Source organism: Hydra vulgaris, chromosome 11 (assembly GCF_038396675.1).
Source record: "Hydra vulgaris chromosome 11, alternate assembly HydraT2T_AEP".
In the NCBI taxonomy this organism is placed as follows: Eukaryota; Metazoa; Cnidaria; class Hydrozoa; order Anthoathecata; family Hydridae; genus Hydra; species Hydra vulgaris.
Window position 1 is genome coordinate 32,123,093 of NC_088930.1, and position 24,091 is coordinate 32,147,183.

General features: G+C 29.2%; 1 protein-coding gene across 2 annotated transcripts in view; it reads right to left on the minus strand.

Moving 5' to 3' along the window:
* The window catches only part of LOC136087586 (uncharacterized), a 144,847-nt gene that overhangs the window by 73,401 nt on the left and 47,355 nt on the right, over window positions 1-24,091 (minus strand). For both annotated transcript variants that reach the window (XM_065810785.1, XM_065810786.1), the window contains exons 7-8: window positions 18,627-18,656; window positions 2,982-3,509 (exon numbers count right to left, since the gene is read on the minus strand). In XM_065810785.1, the coding sequence (XP_065666857.1) occupies window positions 2,982-3,509; window positions 18,627-18,656 (558 nt within the window). The remainder of the gene's footprint in view (window positions 1-2,981; window positions 3,510-18,626; window positions 18,657-24,091) is intronic.

Sequence of the window (24,091 nt, forward strand, 5' to 3'; positions counted from 1 at the left end):
AACTATAAATGATTGAAATATTAACCAATACTTAGATTTCAATAGTTCTAAACTCCAAAAACTTGCAAAAAATTACCACAACAAAATCCTCAGTCGATATAGCAGCACATTGTTGCGAGTCAGGCTATTTTTCAATTGAGGTAGCAAGTTGCAAGTCAGGCTATAAGATAATCGATGTAGCAACACTCTGTTACTAGTCAGGCTATTAGATAATTAATGTAACAACACTCCGTTGCGAGTCAGGCTATAAGATAGTCAATGTAGCAACACTCACCGCATTTTTTACAGTAAAAAAATAAAAACATTCAGAATGTTTTTATTTTAAAAAAATAATCAACAAACAGAATGTTTTTAAAACGATGCAAAATGTTTTTAAAATCATTGTGACCTTTAATTTGCGCTTTCATGGTTTTTTAAAAAAACATTAAATTAAATTAGTTTCCTCAATTAAATTAATGCGATTTGTTATAATCTAACCTTAATTTTGTCTAAATACCTTTGACAAGAGAAGAGCTGTTTTTTACCACAAACTTTATATTTAAGTCCTACACTATAGGCGTACATATATATATATATATATATATATATATTTATATATATCTATATATATATATATATATATGTATATATATATATATATATATATATATATATATATATATATATATATATATATATATATATATATATATATCTATATATATAATTATTATATATCAATACAACAATTGTCATGAATCCTCTGGATATTATTAAGGAATATTTTATTTATAAGCTACAGCTAATAATTTATTAATATGTTTTTCTTTATATTATAATGTTCTTCTTTAAGTAGTTTAAATGTAATAGTGTAAACTAGTGTAAACTTTAGCACCTCTTTGATCTGCTAAGATTGCTTCTCTTAATCATGCTTGCCATACTTTTTACTCATGATTCCATTATTTACCTCTAATAATCTTTTATTTGTCCTTGCATGAAATATTATTTTCATAAATGAGTTTATTTTTCTAAGAAGGCCCCCAATCTTTTATACAAGGCCAATAATGGCATTGAAAATGTTGCTGTTGTAAAACACATTAATTGTATTTAAAGGCCCAAGCCTGGCATTTATAGCAAGTTGATTGTAAATGAACCTGCTATAAATGCTAAGCTTCAGTCTCTATCCATTTGATGTAAGGTTAAATCTCTTTCTTTATTTCAAATACAAACATGATTGCTGCTAAAGAAACTTATCATTACATTATCCATCAACTAAAACTTAACTTTGAATGACCCATTCAATTATGTTACAGCCTACAGCTTGTAGTTCAGACAACATACCTAATATAGTCTTGCAGAAGTGTTCTCCGGAGCTGTCATCTATAATTTTAAAACCATTTTACAAGTGCTTAGCAGTCTTATTTTGCAGTCTGCTAAAAACAACATCTGTTATCACTATTTTCAAAAACTCTGGAGAGCGATAAAACTCGTATAACTACCATCCCAATAGTCTTCATCTTATCATAAGGAAGGTTTTTGAGTATTTAATTAGCTAACACTTAATCTATAATCTTAAATATAAAAACTTACTTTCTAATCATCAATATAGACTTTGATCTTCTCGTTCTACAGCTGATTTGCTAACAACAATAACCAATAGGTTTTATTGTATATTAGATGGATGTGGAGAGGTTCAGGCTATCGTACTTGACCTTTCTAAAGCTTCTGATAAAGCTGGTCTTCTTCATAAGCTTTTTCTTACTGTGTATAAGGTAACATCTTTAAGATTATTGAATCATTCCTTAACAATTGCAGTATAAAAGTTGTCCTTGATGGACAGTACTCTTCTTCGTATTCTGTAAGTTTAGTGGTTCCTCAAAGTTCTAGCTTTAGCCCTATATTCATTTTAATTTACATTAACTATCTTTCAGATATTCTCACATCTAAGGAGGCACTTTTCACTGATGATGCTACCATTTATTCTTGTCTTGATAAAAAAAAAACACTCCCTGATTGCTTGAAGGGGGATTTGAGCTTGAAAAGCATCTCACATCTACGATACAGTGACTGGTAAACTTTAGGTCACATCATTATCTCATTGTCATAATGTTGCTTCTCTTTCTCTTTTCTATAAATACTATAAGAGGCACTGCTATAAAGAGCTAGCATATCTTGTGCCATCTACTAAAACTCATTCTTGTGTTACTTGTCATTCAATTAAGACACTTGATACTTTTAAAGTGACTGTTCCCAAGTGCTCAAAAAATTCATATGCGTCTAGCTTTTTCCTTGAATATCAGTTCTTTGGAATTCCCTTCCTTTATCTTGCTTTCCTGATTTTGAAATCTCTTAAGTCGCCTGTCAACCATTATCTTGCTCTATAAATGTAATTTTTTCTCTTCCAGTAACTTCCAACTCTAGTAGTGGTTGCAGCCTTGTTGGAAGCTAAGATTTCGAAAAAAAGAAAAATAGTTACATCCTTTTATTGCAATTCGCCTACTTTTTTTCCATCAGACATCAGTGATTTGGATTATTCCCTCATTTTTATGTTTTCCTGATTCATAAACTTTAGAGTTTATTGACTAACCACTTTTTTTTAGCCTGTGTGCATAATGATGGAAAGATACAACTGCTGCAAGAAATGGTTACAAAACACTATAAATTTCTTTTTTAAAAAATGTTACTTATAAAAAAGTGAATCACAATTTTCTGTAAGTAAATGAAAAATATTAACTTTTCATTTAGATTTAATATAAATATATTTAATGAAAAAAATTTTAATAAAAAAAAAATTTTATTTGTAATAACTATAATAATAATATTAAATATTTATAACATAATAAAAAATATATCAACTAATATGATATATGACAATAATATACTATAATATTGTATATTATATTTATAAAATATAATACATTATAAAATTTATGTTTTTTACAATACTTTATTATATACTTAAAAAGTCCATAATAACAACAATAATATTTAGAAAATTAAACCTGTTCCATATGCTATATCCAAATCAATAATGTTATTGTTAGCATTACAATAAGACCCCACTGTTAATCTATTTTCAGGCATTACAATAATACCAATATAATTCACTGATCCAGAATACTTTTTTAAAGCAAAGTTATAGAGATTCAGCAAATTATGTCGATTCGGTCCAGGAGTCAAAATAAACTTCTCAAATTGTTCATTTGAAAGATATAACTTTGAATAATCATATAGCATATTTTGTAGATCAATAAAAACATTGTTAAATAAATTGTCTTCAGACACTAACAAATAGACACGCAATGTTAAACTATTGAAAGCGGAACAACCATATGAAATAGGAATTGAAAAAAGTAATTTTGTAACAAAAGAATTTAAAGGAAGGCTAACTTTATATGTATATAAATTTATTGTAGGAAAATCAAAGACCTGACCAAATAACGAATAACCAAATGATACATATATTATTTCTGTACAAAAAGAATACACCGAAGCTCCAGCAGAAACAGAAGAAAGCAATTGGAAATGACCTAAATTTAAGAAAATATTTATATATGTAAAATATATATATATAATGTGTGTATATATATCTGCATATATATATATATATATATATATATATATATATATATATACATACATATATATATGTATAAATAAATGAATGTATATAAAGAAATATTTATTTATATATATATATATATATTTATACATGATTATATATATGCATATTTATACATATTTATATATAAATATATATATATATATATATATATATATATATACATATATATAAATATAAATATATATATATATATATATATATATAAATATTAATTATTGATAAACACAGTATATTTTTATGTCAAATACATACATATATATATATAAATATATATATATTTATATATATATATATATATATATATATATATATACATATATTAATAAATATATGTATATATATACAAATATATATATATAACTATATATATACATATATATAAATAGATTATAATACATAACATAAATAGATTATAATATATATATGTATATATATATATATATATATATATATATATATATATATATATATATATATATATATATATATGTATATATATATATATATATATATATATATATATATATATATATATATATATGTATATATATATATATATATATATATATATATATATATATATATATATATATGTATATATATATATATATATATATATATATATATATATATATATATATATATATATGTATATATATATATATATATATATATATATATATATATATATATATATGTATATATATATATATATATATATGTATATAAATATATATATATATTTTTTCTTTTATATATACATATACCCTCAACTATATACATATATATATATATATATATATATATATATATATATATACATATATATATATATATATATATATATATATGCAGGTATTAAGGCCTAAAAATTTTGTCTTTCTCAATCTGTAACTCAAACAGTCAACTTTAACTTGCTTTCCAGACAACCCAAATCATTTACCTTCTTCACTTTACTTATGCCTTATTTCTGATCCTAGTCAATGCTCAGTTTCTCCATATTCACCCTTAGCTGCTTCTGATTACGGTTCAATCTCTCTAAAACTATTATCTCATTCTTCTTCATCATCAGAATTCCCCTATCATAGTACCTCTTACAACTACCCTAATGCTGACTGGGACTCTTTCTGTGATTTTCTTTGTGATGGCCCTTGGTTAGAAATCTTTTATTTTCCTGCTGACAAATGTGCTTCTTATATAACTTTTTGGATTCAGGTTGGCATGGATACTTTTATTCCCTCTCACCAATTCCAAGCCAAGCCTCACTCTTCTCCAAGGTTTTTCTCATATTGTGATGCTGCAATTTCCAATCAAAGCCATTACTTCCATATCTAACAGGAATAAAATTCTTTAGAAAACAGACATCTGTTTACTATTGCTAGAAACCATTGTTAAAAGGTTTTGTCTAACACCAAAGCCCGCTATTCCCACGTCATGAAATCTCGAACTTCATCTCAAAAAGTAGGCTCTCACTTCTGGAGAATCTTTAACAGTGTGCAATAATAAGGACAAATCTGTTATTCCATCCCTCTAATATGGTTAAGATTTTGTCACCTTACTTAAAGACAAAGCTGAATTGTTTGCTAAAAACTTTTCATCAATATCATTTCTTGATTCCACTAGTTGAATTCTACCTGATATAGCCAATAAACAGGTTGATCCATTTCTTGACATTAGTATCACTCCAGCTTCTGTATCTAAAGTGATTTCCTGTTTAGACTCTTCTACAGCTTGTGGTGCAAACAACATACCCGTTATATAATATTGTTGAAGTGTTCTTCAGAGCTGTCATCTATACTTTCAAAATTATTTAACAAGTGCTTATTCTAACAATGTCTCATTTTTCAGCATGCTGTAAAGTGGCATCTGTTATCCCTATTTTTACAAACTCTAGAGAACAATCTGACTCATTTAACTATCATCCCATTAGTCTTCTTCCTATCAAAAGAAATGTATTTGAATCTTTAATTAACAAACACTTAATCTCTCAATTTAAATCTAATAACTTACTTTCTAATCATCAATATGGATTTTGATCTTATTGTTCTACAGTTGATTTGCTAACAGTAATAACCAATTGGTTTTATAGTGCATTAGAATAAGGTAGAGAGGTTAAAGCCATAGTTCTTGAAATTTCTAAAGTTTTTGATAAAGTTTAGCATGCTGGTCTTCTCCATAAATTCTCTTCTTACTGCGTATCAAGCAATATCTTTAAGTTTATTGATTTCTTTCTTAACATCTGTAATATAAAAGTTATCCTCGATAGACAGCACTATTCTTTATATCCTGTAACTTCAGTGGTTCCGCAAGGTTTTATCCTTGGCCCTATACTTTTTTTAATATACATTAACAACCTTCAAGATATTCTCACATCTAAAGTGGCATTGTTTGCTGATGATACTATCATTTATTTTTGTCATAATAAGAAGCCAACAATCTCTGTTTGCTTGGAGGGGGCATTTGAGCTTGAAAAGGATCTCACTTCTGCTACAGCATGGGGCTTACAGTGCCTGGTAAAGTTTGATTCAGATGAAAGCCGATTTGTTTCAGCCAATTGTTATCGCAAAAATTTAGATTTTCCTATATTTATGAACAATAATGTACTCAATAAGTTATCTACCTTTCATCTTCTAGGATTACCTTTTACTTCAGATCATTCTTGGAAACCATATATCAAATCCATTGAAAAATTAGCATCTGCTAAGGTTGTATCTCTTTATCGTGCTCGACACTTTCTTACTCCGGATTTTATCCTTTATCTCTATAAATGCAAATCCGTCCTTGTATGGAATACTGTTGCCATATCTGGGGCGGATCTTCTTATGATGCCCTTTCTTTTTTAGACAAGGTGCAAAAACGCATTGTAAACATAGTTGGACCTACTTTTGCAGCCAACCTCCAACCATTATTACATTGTTGTAATGTTGCTTCTCTTTCTCTTTTCTGCAAATATTATAATGGGCACTGCTCTAAAGAGCTAGCATCTCTTGTGCAATTTTATAAAACTTATTCTCCTGTCACTTGTCTTTCAACTAAGTCTCAAACTTTTTCTATGACTGTTCCTAAGTACTCCAAAAACTCTTTTCTTTCTAGTTTTTTATACTTTTTTGTGACTGTTCTTAAGTGCCCTAAAAACTCTTATTCGTCTAGTTTTTTTCCTTGAACATTAGTTCTTTGGAATTCCCTTCCTTCATCTTGCCTTCCTGATTCATATAATTTACAATCTTTTTAGTCGTTTGTCAATCATTATCTTGCTTTCTTTATTCTTTATGTAGCCAGCTACATAAAGAATAAAGATTTGATTTATAAAACCATTTTTTACAAGAACTTGTAAGTTATTTATTAATAGAAATTGAATGGTGATATCAGCATAATGATGTACCACAAAATTTGTTAATGAACAAGATGAACCATTTATATATTGATAGCAATAATGGCCAAAAAACAGAACCCTGTTGAACACCATTTTTAATAACTTTATTTTTTCCATTTAAATCTATTAATTGAAACAGACTGCACATGATTATCAATATTTGAAAAAAACTAATCATCCCAATTTTCTAGCAATTTAAAAAACCAGTTGTAGTTTGCAGTTAACTAAAAACCTTGTATTTAGTAGTAATTAAACTTCTTTATTAGAATGTTGTGTATTTATAAGTTGTTTTATAAAAAATTAATTTTAATTTTGAATTGTAATTTATAACATAAGTGAAAGTTATAATAGCTGAAATATATTTCAGTTATTGCTTTAGTTTATACTATTTGAAAATATACAGTTAATATTTAAGCAGCTTTAAATACAATTTAAGATTTTATATATTGTCAGCTATATGAAGTGCAACGATTGGTTGATTGTTCAGCTTACATCAGCAATAACTGGATTTTAACTTCTTAAGCTTTATTAGCTTTCGTAATAGAGCTATTTTTTCAGCTATACAAGTATTGTATAAATGTGCTGAATGAGTTTCTTGAGCAGCTAGTTTAGTCCAGATCATAATCCAATTAAACACCTGTGGTGCATTCTGGGTCAAAAAAATGGCACACAATGTCTAAAAAGAAAAGAAGCTAAAGATCATGCACCAAGAAGCTTGAACTCAAATTAATCTAGATACGACAAAGAAATTAGTTAAATCTATGCAAAATTTATTTCTAGAAGTCATTAAAGATTTATTATTAACTTAAATTTTTTAACTTGATATTAAAAAGTCACAAAATTTAATAAATTGGAGAAACATTTAGTATATAAAATTTTGTTCAGATATTTATTTAATGTCAAAAAAATGTATAGTTTTAATGCATCGTTAAATTTGGCTTAAATAATTTGTAAATAATTTAAATACTGTAATTTTTAAACATAAATAAATTATTTATAAATTAAATATTGTTATTTTTTTTTTTTTTTTCTTTCTTTATTAAAATTGCTTTTAACCAAAAAATTTTTTAATAAAAACATTTTTTTCAAAAATTCTTATTTTTTGTTTAGAAAAATTTTCTACTGTATTTCTACCTGGATAACTAATCAAAGTAAAAAAACCTATGATCATATGCAAATAACAATCATAAGTACAGTTGCAAAATACACAGAAAAGATAATCAATAAATATGTAACATTTTACAATAAAGTCATCACACATCACTAGCTGAGAGAAGATTATCTAGAACTCCAAATTATGCCAAGTCTTCCTGACTTGACTCAACTAGAACTAACATTACATTTCTGACTTCTGGCGCATTTCACCATGCACACTGTATGACTAAAGACTACTAAGATCTACTCTCTGAAAAATGGGTTGTCTAAAAGCCAATCGACACTCTCTTCATAATAGGTCAAAGGCCCCACTTTGTTGCCCTTATTTATTGGTGCTTTTGGCACAAAGCTCCACTGGCTTCTCATGAATAAATCGCTTTTGTTAAATCTGCTCCAAAAGTATCTAAACTAAGCAATAAGTGATTTTGCCTTATCTATCTTGTAATGTTCTTGTAATGTTTTTATGTTGTTCTTTTAACAACATCTATGGCATTTTTTGATGATCGAGTAAAAGAGTGATTAAAAAAAGCTATGGCAAACAACCTACTACTTCCTAAGAGGCACACACCCCTACATTACATGAAGCTTGCAGATACAAACTTCAATAAAGTAGAAACAATTGTGATTAAGAAAACAAATTGTACGAAAAACTACTTTAAATGAGAAAAACAAGCACCATCTCTAACATTTTTTGTTTTGGTAGAATGTTGGTAGTTGTTTTGGTAATTTTAAAATATCCCTATGCAGACTTCTAAAATATTACACTCCCTAAGTAATTTATACAATATTTCAAACAATAACCTTTTGGTATCTAGAATATTACATCCCCTTGAGTGATCTTGTTATATATCACAAAAAGAATGTGAAATAAGACAGATGAAAAACAAAAGAAGTTACTGCTTCTTTTTGTCAGAAATCATCTTAGTTAGTCTAAAACAAAATTAAAAATTTGATATTATAGCGCAATATAAGAATAATTTGTTTTAATCAGTCATATATACAACCATACCATGATGCAATGATATTATACAAGTCAAATAATTGAAACATTGATTGTAATTCTTAAATACCAGATTTATGCATTTTGTTTTATTCGAAAGAATTTGATACCTCAAATTTTTTAGAATAAAATAACTCATGGCGACCCCTAAATATTGTTCAACTAGATTCAAACTTTTTTTGTTAACATATTATGGAACAAACTAGGCTTAGTAGAGAAATAAAAATTGAAATATATTTGAACTTTTTGTGACATGATGCTTAGAACAAGTGTAGAAATATTTTATATAAATTATTCAAGAAAACAAAATATCTATTCACTTATTCACTTACTCAGCATTTTGTTTATAAAAAAAGTTTTGTAATCCTTTTATCTTAAAATATTTTTAAATCTTTTAAACATTTTATGAAAAAAATAACTTTTTTTTTTGTAAATTTTTGGAAAAAATTGTTTATGCATTTTGAAAATATTACATATAATACTTTTTGATAATTCAAATAAAATTTGTTTATATATCTCAACAATTATTAGAAGGGATTTGTTACTTAATGTAAAAGCATTTTGCCAAACATTTCAAACAATATGTTTTAAAGTAAGTAATTTTAAATTCAATTAAAAACATAACAAAAAGTTATTTTGCTTTGAGTTTTATTTTAGAGCGTTATATTTTCTTTTTTGTAAGGAACTGTTGTTTTTTTTCATAAGCTTTTTTTTTTTAATTTTCTTCTTAACTAAGCATTTCTTTTTTCATTTCTGAACTGTTTAAATCATAAAAAGAACTAAACAGCCAAGGTCAAGTAGTAAAAAAAAATCATTTGCATGATTAGCAATATCACTTGATTACACACCATTCCTGTCCAAGAATATATATATATATATATATATATATATATATATATATATATATATATATATATATATATATATATATATATATATATATATATATCTGCTTCATGTCCTACTGCCTTGTAGGGTACGCCATTTTAGGCAAAGGCTAGGAGATACCAACTTTAACTTAAAACACCCCCCTACCATAGGGCTCTTGGTTGAGTAAAGGCTAGAGATAGTGTTTTAATAAAAGTATTCATCTTAGGCAGATGTGAAATGTATCCAGCTACTGTCTTGCAGAAGGCCTCCTAGGCAAAGACTTAAGGGGTAAACAGATTCTATCTGTTGACCAGCCGAGCACCCTTTTTTCATCTATTAGGCTGGCACAGATGTATTTTTAATACATTGTTTCCAGTTTAGGATGTTGAATACTAGAACTTATGGACTCAATGCATGGGTTTTGCTTGTGTCTCTGTTTTCATGACTAGGTAACTCATTCTATTATTTCCTAATGAGAGTACAGCTCTAAAACTCAGTTTTATGGTTCTGAGACCGGCTGGTAGTCAGGTTTCCCAAACTCTGTGATAGCTCTCAGAGGGGCTGATTCCATCAACAGCTGAAAAATATCAAAGTATTAACAGTGCCATGTTGTGCATGGGTGGCGTCTATGTTTGTACTTTTGGTGTACAATACCAAGACCACATTTAAGGCCCTTTGTCATGACTTAGGGTTTATTAATAGTAATGAGGCAATTAATTGGGCTATTAAACAATGCACTGAGTACTATCTATGCTTTGAGTCAAGTTTGTTAACAAATTCAATAATGAATAAAGTACCAAAAACCATAAAACACAAAAAACCATCATCATCAACAAGTTTTCTAAACCTATGATTCACTAATATTCATGGTCTTCAGAGTGACGCTTCTTCTGTTGAGTCTTATCTTTTGCAAAATTCACCATACCTACTTGCTCTTTGTGAGACTAATTTGAGTTTGCCTGTTTCATTTTGTGATCAAAGTGTTGATGGTAATCTTCCTTTAATTTGTAAATAGTTCAATATTCACATGCTTGACCTGGGGATCTACCTTTGCAAGAATTCACCCATTTGTCAAAAAACTAGATTTGAATCCACTAACTATTCTTTTATGTGTTTTCGTTTAGCACCACTTCACTCTATCGCCTTTCGCTTTGTTTTATATCGCTCTCCTTCGTCTCAAGACTGCACTCTTTTTGATGTTATTTCTCATCAAAATAACCAAGCTAATTCTCTTTTGTCAACTTTCAAACTTGCATTCCAGACAACCCGAATCATTTACCAACTCTATTCAACATTAGTTTTCTTTCTGATCATGATAACAGTTTGATCTCTTTAAAAATATTATCTCATTCTTCATCATCATCAGAATCATCCTATCATTGTACCTCTTACAACTACCTTAAAGCTGACCGGGACTCCATCTGTGATTTTCTTCATGATGGCCCTTGGGTAGAATTCTTACTTCCTGTTGACAAAACTTCTTCCATAACTTCGTGGATTCAGGCTGGCATGGAATCTTTTATTCCCTCTTGACGGTTCCAGGTCAAGCCTCACACTTCTCCGTGTTTTTCCTCAAATTGTGCTGCTGCAATCCAAACCATTACTACCATATCTATTAGCAAAACAATTTTTCAGAAAACAGACACCTGTTTACTTCTGCTAGAAACCATTTTAATAAAGTTTTGTGTAATGCCAAAGACCGCTATTCTCAGGTCATAAAATCTTGTATTTCATTGCAATAATTAAGCTCTTGTGAGTTCTGAAGAATCTTTAATAGTATCAATAATAAGGGAAAATCTGTAACCCCACGTCTCTTGTATGGTTCAGACTTTGTCACCTCACCAAAAGAAAAAGCTTTATTGTTTGCTGAGAACTTTTCATATATCATCGGTTTCATATATCATCGGTTGATTCCACAAGTTGCGTTTTACCTGATATAGCTGTCAAACAGGTTGATTTATTGCTTGATATTCAAATCACCCCAGCTTCTGTATCTAAAGTGTATTCCTGATAGAGTCTTCTACAGCTTGTGGCCCGGAAAACATACCTGTTATTGTCTTGTAGAAGTGTTCTCCGGAGCTGTCGTCTATACTCTCAAAACTATTTCAACAAGTGCTTATCAGAGCCTGGTTTTCCAGCCTGCCGGAAAGCGACATCTGTTATCCCTATTTTCAAAAATTCTAGAGAGCCATCTGATTTGTCTATTTACCATCCCAATAACAAACACTTAATCTCTCAATTTTGAATCTAATAACTTACTTTCTGATCATCAATATGGATTTCAGTCTTCTCATTCTACAGCTGATTTGCTTACAGTAATAACTGTTAGGTTTTATCATGCATTTGAATAAGGTCGAGAGGTTAACACGATCGCTCTTGATATTTCTAAAACTTTTGATAAAGTTTGGCATACTGGTTTTCTCCATAAGCTTCCTTCTTACGGTGTATCTGTTAACATCTTTTAGGTTATTGAATCCTTTCTTTCCAACCGTAGTATGAAAGTTGTCCTTAATGGACAGCAATCTTCTTCTTATTCTGTAACTTCAAGGGTTCCTCAAGGTTCTATCCCAATACTCTTTTTAATTTAGATCAATGATCTTCCAGATATTCTCACATCTAAGGTGGCATTGTTCGCTGATGATTATACCATTTATTCTTGTCATGATAGGAAGCCAACAGGAGGTGGGTATTTGAGCTTAAAAAGGATCTCACTTCTGCTACAGCATGGAGTTCAAAGTGGCTGCTAAATTTTAATTCAGATTAAACTCAATTTTTATCAGCTAATTGTATTCGCAATAATTTAGATCTTCCTATATGTATGAACGGTATTGTATTAGATGAGTCATCTAACCTTTATCTTCTATGATTAACGCTTACTTCCAATCTTTGTTTGAAAACCATATATCAAATCAGTTGCAAAATTAGTATCTGCTAAGGTTGCATCTCTTTATTGAGCTTGACACTTTTTTACTCAAGACTCTATAAATCTCATATATGCCCTTGTATGGAATACTGTTGCCATACCTGGGGCGGATCTTCTTATGATGCCCTTTCTCTTTTAGACAAAGTCCTAAAAGGCATTGTAAACATAGTTAGACTTGCTCTTGCAGCCAACCTCCAGCCATTATCACATTGTCATAATGTTGCTTTTCTTTCTCTTTTCTACAGATACTATAATAGGCACTGCTCTAAGGAGCTAGTGTCTCTTGTGCCATCCACTAAAATTCATTCTTGTGTTACTTGTAATTGAATTAAGTCTCATCCTTTTTCTGTGACTGTTTTAAAGTTCTCTAAAAACTCTTATTTGTTGAGTTTTTTATTTTTTTCTGTGACTGTTCCTGAGTGCCCTAAAAACTCTTTGTCTAGTTTTTTTCCTTGGAATTCACTTCCTTTATCTTGCTTTCCTGATTCATATAATTTGCAATCTTTTAAGTCGTCTGTCAATCTTCATCTTTTCTCTTCCAGTTACTTACAACTCCTCTAAATAGTGGATGCTAACGGGTGATGCGAAAGTTATCGGACAAATCCTAATCTCATTATTTGAGCATAATAATTAGTTTTTGTGGTTTTATGCGTAGGCATAAACGTTCTATAAAATATAAACTTTATTATTTGAAACACAATTATTTAAAATGAGATTAAATGCAGCTGAACGAGAATCTTTTCGAAAGAAACTAAAAAGGTTTTTTGTAAATAAAGCTAATATAAAACAAAAAAAAATCGTAAATCATTTTGAAAAGAAAGGATTTGCTCAAAGTACAATATATGATAACCTAAAAAGACTTGAAACTGTTCAATCGTTTTTTGATAGAAAGCACCTTGGTTGTCCGACATCCTGGACTAGAGAAAAGAAAGCCAAATTAACGAGACTTGTCAACAATCGAAAAGGGGTCGGTCAGAGAAAAATAGGTATTAAATTCGGTGTAAATCAATCGACAGTTGGTCGTCAGTTAAAAAAACTGAATATTAAATATAGAAAACATGAAAAGACTCCAAAATACACTATAGAACAACAAATAAAGTCAAAGAAAAGAAGCAGGAAACTAGTTAACCAACTCTATAACACAAAATTGCTTCTACTCATCGATGATGAAAAATACTTTTGTTTTGCAGGGGACAACATGCCTGGAAATTCTGGATACTACACAAACAACAAAAAGACATGCCCAGAAAGTGTTCATTTTATAGGAAAAAAAAATCTCCAAAAAAATTATTAATGTGGATAGCCATATCTGACCGTGGTATGCCCGAGCCATTGTTTCGCACTTCCAAGGCTGTAGCGATCAATTCATCAAACTATATTAATGAATGTTAAAAAAAACGACTTCTTCCATTTATTCACAAGTATCATGGAGACTTTAACTATTTATTTTGGCCAGATTTAGCAAGTTCTCATTATTCTAAAGATTCTCTAAATTGGATTGATCAAATGTCTATTACGTTGATAAAGAATCCAATCCCCCAAATGTGCCTCAAGCACGAATAATTAAAAATTTTTGGGGACATTTGGCACAGAAGGTTTACGAGGGAGATTGGCAAGCTTCAACAGAGCAAGTTTTGATTGATTGCATAAAACTAAAACTACAAGAAATTGATTTAAACTTTTTACAGTCGCATATGAAAGGCGTCAGAGCAAAATTAAGATCAATTGCAGATGGTGGTGTTTTTTCATATAAAAAATAATATATTTTTATTAAAAGATAAATGTTTTATTTTAAAAAAATATAATAGTAGTTTGTTTTTTTATTTATAAATAAGTTATTGACCTTTTTATTTTGTCTGATAACTTCCTCATCACCTGTTAATTGGAAGTGAAGATGTTTAAAAAATATATATATATATATATATATACATACCTATATATATATATATATACATATATATATATATATATATATATATATATATATATATATATATATATATATATATATATATATATATATATATATATATAATATATGCATATATATAATATGGCTGCTGATTGCCAAATGGCATGAAACTTCAAGTTCCATTATAAAGTTGTATTTTTTCATTTAAAATATTTTAATATATGTATATATATATATATATATATATATATATATATATATATATATATATATATATATATATATATATATATATATATTAGGGCTGTTCATGTGAACACAGGAATAAAAAATTTTTCTCGGATTTGAATGCATAGTTGTTTATTTTGTGCCATTTGACATAGTAATTGACTGTGGAAAAAATCTTTCCAATCAGATAATGTTTAGGGGGTGCTCAATGACCATAAAGTTTTACGAAAAACGTGTAAAAAGTTCCAAAGTTCCAAAAATTTCTAGAACCTGGTTAGTTAGATTTTTTCCACTGAAATATTGTCTGATTGCGTGCTATATAGATTAATTAAAGTGCAGCAGATTAACTGTCATCAGGGCACCAGACTAAAAAATGTCTGCTAGTGTTTAAAACAACTGTGTTTATATCATTTTGTTAAAATTTGTATTCATAATTTTAATACTATTATTTAACTCAATTTAGAATTTGTTCAAACAGAATAAAAAGGTTTACAAGTATAAATATTATTTTTATTTGGAATTTCAGTTTGACAACAAATGTATTAATATTTTGATAGTACCTAACCTTAGTAACCTATTACAGAAAACTAGCATGGTAGTCTGGTAGTGTATTGTTTGTTATTAAGTGCAGATAATAATAATTTCTAATTTGAAAATATTTATTTAATTTCTTTAGTAATAATTATTATAATATATTGCTGCAGCTGCATAAACCAACAACTGAATGATAAGTTTGTATAATATGGTATTGAGTTTTGATTTTCTCATAATATTTCAGTTATCATTGAAATGGCAGCATCATCTCGTGTTGCTATCTCTACACGACTTCAAACCAAAATCTTTTTAATTGGACAACCAGAGCCAAATCTTCCAGATAAAGTTCTTCCCTTAACATCTGATGTTTTAAAAACATTTTTTTATCATCTTAATTCAACCAAAAGTCAGTGCCTAAAAGTCTTAAAACAACTGTTGATGAACTGATTATTATTTGGAATAAAGCCTGTATTCCGACAGCATTTCATCCGAATGTAGTCTTAAAGTTGAAAACTTTAGTCCAGGAATTTAAATTAATAAAAAAAAATAAATCCAGATTGTCAGATTCTCAGAAATCGAGAGAGAAATCATTTACAGACACCATTGGCCTACTTTTTGACATTGCCTACAAGGATGCTGAAACCATGATCAGAATTGAAGAAGATAAAGAATTTTTATTGGATCAGAGATGTCAGAGAAAAATGGTGATGTTTGGAGAGGACAAAGAACTTTCAAAACTAGAAGAAAGAAATGAAGCAAGGAAACAAGCAGAGAGAGAACGAAAGCTAAAAGAAGAGCAAAGACAATCTGGTGCGAGTGCAATAGTTCCTGTTATTGAACCTTTACATGACGAAAGTTATAGTGATGACAACGATAACGATGCTGTTGATAATGACAAAATGGTTGATAGAGATTTTGAGATAGAAATCCCTGTTTATTACAGACAACAAGTCAGTAAAGCAAGTTCTTCAGGGTCAGCTGAATCAAGTTTAGCAAGTACTCCAAAACGACAATGTATCTTAGATACAATTCTTGACTCGCCTGATGTTTCATCATCTGGTCCCAACATACCTCTTTTCCAGAGATTTCAGCAATATTGGATCAAAGTTAATCAAGGAAATTTTAAACCTCTGGATGACATTTGAATGAAAATACCCCTGGTGCAAGAACTACAAAATGAAGTGATTGCATTCCTCAAAGAAAACCTGCATGTTAAAATGCCAAGGGATGACTACAAAGAAATCATGGATCTCTGTCTGTTAATACTTGGAAAACTGCCTGATCAAGAAGAGAAAAATTATCATTTCAAGATCCCTGGTGCTTATCACATGGCTCGCTGGATGGCCAAGGTTATTTATTGTTTTAAGATTTATTTATTTCGTGAAGAGTTCAAGTTGACCACAAAAGAGGAAAAAAATCTCTGTGAATTTTGCTTATTTGCTAGTCTGGTTTATGTAAAATCTTGGATATCATGCACAAATGCCAGCGATGCTCCAGTTAATGACTTGTTTCTGTTTCAGCAACTTAAGCAGTTTGCAGTTGTGAATAAAACGATTTCCGAAGCAGCAGTCAAGAAATTTCAAAACCATTTGTGGTACCTTTCACCAGAATTGGTCCCACTAGCTTTGTTTTCAAACAAACTTCAAACGGAAGAGAAGCGAAAAATGATTTCCAACATGAAATTTCACGGTGAGAACTGGTCTGAAAGGTTGATCAAATTAAAGAACATTGAAAGTCTAGAGAAGAAATCTCTGGACATGCTGGTGACATCAGTTTCAGCGAGTGCGTTGCGGTCAATGAAGGTTGATATTGATTTTCTGTTCAACAACGATCCAGCTACCTGGAATGATTCCCCAGAATACCAAGAAGGAAAAAATTTAGTATATTCATTGAAAGTAGTAAATGATGCTGCCGAACGATCTGTGGCTTTAATGTCGATGTTTAATGAATCGATTACAAGGAATGAATCTGAAATGCAGAGGTTAATTCAGGTGGTTGAGGATCACAGAAAGAGAGTGCCAGATGCCAGAAAGTGTACTCTGAAGAGTTATAGTCCTTGCTAGCATTAACATTGCACGAACTATAACATTACGATAATTAAATGTTAGTTGCTCATATGTTTTTTTGTTTATAGTTCGTATTTTAATCAATGACAAAGAGTCAAAAATCCTAGTGTTTTATTTTGGAAAAATTCTGATATAACAAAAACGGCAGAACTTTAGTTGTATTGCAGTATTTTATTTCATTAATTTCTCTGCTAATAAACCAGTCTAAAGTGGATGTGGATTGTAATTTGTATTCAGAATTTAATATTTAGAGATAATTAAAACTGATCAAATCTGAAAAATCTAATTAACCGGGTTTTAGAAATTTGTGGAACTTTGTTACTTTTTCCATGTTTTTCACATTTTTCGTAAAACTTTATGGTCATTGAGCACCCCCTAAACATTATCTGATTGGAAAGATTTTTTGCACAGTTAATTACTATGTCAAATGGCACAAAATAAACAACTATGCAATCAAATCTGAAAAAAAAATTTTTTTTGGACAGCCCTAATATGTATATATATATATATATATATATATATATATATATATATATATATATATATATATATATATATATATATATATATATATATATGTATACATATATATATATATACATATATATATGTAATTATATATCAGTAATGGTTACTAACAAGAACATTATTTTTTATTCCTGTAATACATCAAGTTTTTTTTTTTTTTACTCATTTTTTCAAACTTACTAATTTTTTTTATATTTATAACTTTTGCCTTTTTTTATTTATACATATTTTAATATTAATTTTACAACAAAAATACTTTTTTTATATCTATTTTTATTATTTTTATAAAACAATTATATATTATGTTTCATATTTTTTATTGATTTGTTTACGAAAACAAATATTTATAGAAATGTAACAATTTTTAATTAAAAATATAAGTCTAACTTTAACTTTAAATGAGCTATATATAGAAACGAAGTAAGAATGTTACCAGTTGATGTCAGAGATATTGTTGATGGTACTAAAAATAAAAAAACAGACAAAATTGTTGCAACACTCATTAACTAAGTTTTTTAGTTTTTCAAATATTATATATTATAATTTACACTCAGATAGACAAAAATATTATTTTAAACTCATGTTATAATCATGAACAATAAAAAACTATTAACATTAAATAAAATAAACTTTTTTCAAATTTTTTTTCATGTTAACTCACCTGCCCACAGCCAATAAACTTTCTGTGATAAATAAAATTGGTAAAAATTTTACTGACTTTACATTTTACTGTATTAAACTTAACAATTCCTAACAGATAACAGAGCTGGAGTCATATGTTCTACTTTACCTCTCCATAATGAAGATTAACCCCTGTAAATTTGTTAAACATAAAAACCCTACTTTCCCCTCCCACTCCCAACACACGCACACTGTACTCTGATGTTAACTGTAAACTGATGACATAACAAATAAAAATCAAATTTGTGGGCAATTGTGGACTTGGACATGGAAATTGGACATTTTTGGACTTAATGAAATTGGACATTTTTGGACTTAATGAAAAGTTCTGGTTAAGTGAAAAAAGGATTATAAAATTTGTTTAATCTGGCATGCAATAAAAGCATCTCCACAAATGTTGGCAAAATCTTTTGTCAATTAATAGATAACCATTTTCCACCTTTAAACACACTGCACAAACTATTTGGTTAAAATACCACAAAGATTAGTTACAGCTGCTCAAGCAACATTTCAAATATCAAAGACAAAACAAAAAAATAAGTTTAAAAAGCACAAATGAAAATTTCCCTTGTAACTGCAAACCAAATGAAATCTGCCTATTGAGTAAAGATTGTAGTGCAACAAATCTAAATTACATATGCATAATGACTGCAAATGCAAACACACCCAGCAAAGCAATACATGGGTTTATCAGAGGGTGTGTGGAAAAAGAATTATGCAAATCATAAAAAAGCCTAAAAAAACTTAAAAATAAAAAATTTCAAATGCAAACACTCTTGAAAAATATATATGGGAATCTATAAAAAAATTTAAAGAAGCCCCTGAAATGATTTGGTGCATCCTAAAAAGAGCCTCTGCCTACAACAACATAACAAAAAATTGCTTACTTTATCTTTATAAAAAGGATATTATAGCATACAACTATTTCAGAAAAAAAAGAAAAAATATTCAAAATATTGATGCTTCGTAGACGCAAAGCTTCAATATTTCGAATCTAATTGAATCAGAAAAGTGATTCAGATTTGATTCAAAAAATCTTCATCTATTAGAATTGATAAAGGTAATTTTGTTATAAACTTTTTATTAATCAAGGTAATTTCATTATAATCTTTCCAATAATAGCTTTACAAAATTTTTTAAAGTTGCACTTTTTAATGTTATTAGAATGATGTTACTCTAATAACTGTAGCCGTAAAAGAAATTCCATATTTTTTGAAAAAACTCTGCGGGCAGGCATTTTTCATTGTTTGTTTAGATCTTTTATGCCCACTGGGAAGTTAAAGTTAATCATATGCACATAAATTCTTAACAGTAGTGCAGTTTTAAAACATGTAGTTATCAAAACAGATTTACAAGTATTTTTATTTTATTTAAACTAAAACTTTAAAGAAGAGAGTAAAAATTTTTTACAAAAAAATTTGTAAAAAAATTTATATTTTATTTGCAACCCAGTTTAAAGTATTATAACAGTTGTACATTCAACTTCATTTAGTGAGAACCAACTATAAGAAAAATAAACCAGCCAAACTCTTGCCTATTATTAAAACACTGTGAATATCACAACTTCTATGATACAATCATATCATATTATAAAATAATAAAAATTTTACATCTTTAAAAGAATAAACCTTTAAAAGTGTCATTTTGCTTTGCATGAAACTAGAAAGCTTACTTTGCCAGAGAAACATAATTATCAAAAACATGCAATATATACAGGAAGAACTTTCTTTAAAAAAAAGTTATCATAAAACCTACTGGTTCTATAGCAGCATTTGAATGTTTATTTAATTTATTGGACATAGTCTAATTTGACTTGTGAGGTTAAATTTTTTAGTATGGTTTATTCAAGTTGAGAATCTACTTTTTTACATCAGGAAAAAAATATATTATATAATACTAATACTTTTCATATTTAAATTGTAATATTTACCATATTAATATTTAACAGCAATGTTAAATATTATGTTAAATGTGTCAGGTCAGATTAACCTGCTACTGGTAACATGTAGCCCAGTACAACCTGCTTTAGGTCCTGCTGCCTTCTACAATATGCTTTTTTAGGCAAAGGCTAGGAAAAGCCAACTCTAACTTAAAACGACCCTTGCCTCGGGGCTCTTCCTTGAGTAAATGCGAGAAATGGTGTCTCGATAAAAAAACTCATCTTGGATGGTGTCCCTGTTTGTTATTTTGGTGTACATTGCAAGGTCAGATTTAGAGTTCTTCGAAATAGCTTTGGGTTTATTAATAGTAGTGAGGCAATTGCTTGGACTATTAAATAGTGTAATGAGTACTATCTGTGTTTTGAGTCATGTAGTGATGTCATGATAGTCATGAGTAATATCTGTGCTTAAAGTCATAGTCTTTGAGTTCATAAACAAATTTAAAAATGATTAAAATACCAAAAACTATAAAGCATAAAATAAAATTGACACAAAATAAAATTCACTAATACTCATGGTCTTCAAAGTAACTATTCCTCTCTTGAGTCTTATCTCTTGCAAAGTTCCCCATACCTACTTGCTCTTTGTGAGACTAATTTGAGTTAGGCTCATAAGATCTAATTTGATTTAGGCTCTAAGATCTCATCTTGTGATCTTAGTGTTGATGGTTATCTTCCTTTAATTTGAAAAGACTCCAATATTCATATGCCTGGTCTGGGCATCTACATTTGTAAGAGTTCACCTATCTATCGGGAAACTAGGTTTGAATCCACAGACAATTCTTTTATGTTCTTTTGTTTTACACCACTTCACTCTATCGCCTTTCTCTTTGATCTATATTGCTCTCCTTCATCTCAATACTGAACTCTTTTTGATGTTATTTCTGATCAAATTGACCAAGCCTTCTCTATATATCCTTCAGCCAATATTGTTGTTGTTATTGACTTTAATGCTCACACTGGATGGTTGGCTCTAGTATCAGTAAATCTGCAGGCGTTAAGGCCCAAAACTTTTGCCTTTCTCAATCTCTAACTTAAATTGTAAACTTTCCAAGACAATCTGAATCATTTACCTTTTTGGATTCAGGCTAAAATGAAATCTTTTATTCCCTCTCAATGATTCAAAGTCAAGCCTCACTCTTCTCCATAGTTTTCCTTTAATTGTGCTGCTGCAATTTCCAATTGAAACCATTACTTTCATATCTATCATTATATCATATCATATCTATAATTCTCCAGAAAACAGATACCTCTTTACCATTGCTGGAAACCATTGTAAAAAGGTTTTGTCTAACATCAAAGCTCGGTATTCACAGGTCATGAAATCTCATATTTCATCTCAAAAATTAGGCCCTCGTGACTACTGGAGAATCTCTACAGTAACAATAATAAGGGCAAATCTGTTATTCCATCTCTCTTGTATGGTTCAGATTTTGTCACCTTACCTAAAGATAAAGCTAAATTGTTTGCTAAGAACTTTTCATTCAAATTATCTCTTGATTCCATTGCATTCTACCTGATAAAGCATATGTTCCGGACAACATATATCTGTTATAGTCTTGCAGAACTGTTCCCTAGAGCTGTCGTTTATACTTTCAGAACTATCAAACAGGTGCTTAATAAAGTCTTATTTTCAAGCCTACTGGAAAGCAGCATGTGTTATGCCTATTTTCAAAAACTCTGGAAAACAATCTGACTGATCTAACAACCGTCCCATTAGTCTTCTTCCTATCAAAAGCTAGGTTTTTGGGTCTTTAATTAACAAACACTTGATCTCTCATCTTAAATATAATAATTTACTTTCTGATCATCGATATGGATTTTAATTTGTCAATCTACAGCTGGTGTGCTAATAGTGATAAAGGAATTTATCGTGCATTAGATAGATGTGAAGAGGCTAAGGCTATTGCTCTTGACATTTCTAAAGCTTTTGATAAGCTTGGCATGCTGGTCTTCTCTGTAAGCTCTCTTTATATGGTGTATCAAGTAACATGTTTGAGATTATTGAGTCTTTCCTTACCAATCCTAGTATAAAAGTTGTCCTCAATGGACAGCACTATTCTTTATATCCTGTAATTTTAGTGGTTCCTCAAGGTTCTAGCTTTAGCCCTATACTCCTTTTAATTTACATTAAAAATCTTCCACATATTCTCACATTTAAGGTTGCATTTTTCGCTTATGTTATTACCATTTATTCTTGTCTTGATAAGAAGTCAACACACTCAGATTGCTTGGAGGGGGCATTTAAGCTTGAAAAGTATCTCACTTCTGCCACAGCCTGGAGCTCACAGTGGCTGCTGAACTTTTATTTAGATAAAATTCAATATTTTTCAACTAATCGTTATCGCAATGACCTATATCTTCCCATATTTATGAATGGTAATGTACTCGATGAGTCATCTACCCTTGATCTTCTAGAATTACTTATTTTTCTTGGAAACCATATATCAAAACGATTGCAAAATTAGCATCTGCTAAGGTTCGGGATTGTATTTTTATCTTTTTAAATCTCAAATCCATCTTTGTATGGAATACTGTTGCCATATCTGGGGTGGATCCTCCAGCAATGCACTTTCTCTCTTAGACAATGTACAGATGTCTCTTAGACAGTAGGAGGTGCTCTTACAGCCAACCTCCAACCATTATTATATTGTCATAATATTACTTTTCTTTCTCATGTCTACAAATATTATAATAAGCACTGCTCTAAAGAGCTGGCGTTTACTAAAATTGGTTCTTGTGTTACTCATCATGCAGTTGAATCTCATTCTTTTACTGTTTCTAACCTTGCAATGGAAAAAACTTAAATTTGTTTTAGCTATTTGTTAATTGATTTTAACACTTTGCTATTATCTTCCATTATGTCAGAATATTATTCCATAGCAATTTCCTTAAAGAGAGTAACACTAAAAAACTACTTCGGGTTTGCTGATGGGACAGCTTGCCCTGCTTGCAAACTTTTTTTAAACCAGCCAATAGCCTAAATGTTTTACCAAATGTTTCCATTGCTCTTTACACAATACAGTATTGCAAATCATTTTGTCAAAGAGAGCAAAAATTTTTGTTCTTCCAGACCCTTTATTTTTGATGCTCTTCTGAGATTTTTTTTTTAAAACTAGTATGTTAAAATGGTCTCTGACAGACTTCAATGTAACAGAAAATTCTTACTGAAATTTTGTTTAAATTGTCAAAATTAAAGCAAATCAAAGTAAGCAAAAATATGACTTATAAACTCATTAATTAGTTAGGTAGTATACATTTTTAAGCGGCAATAAGAA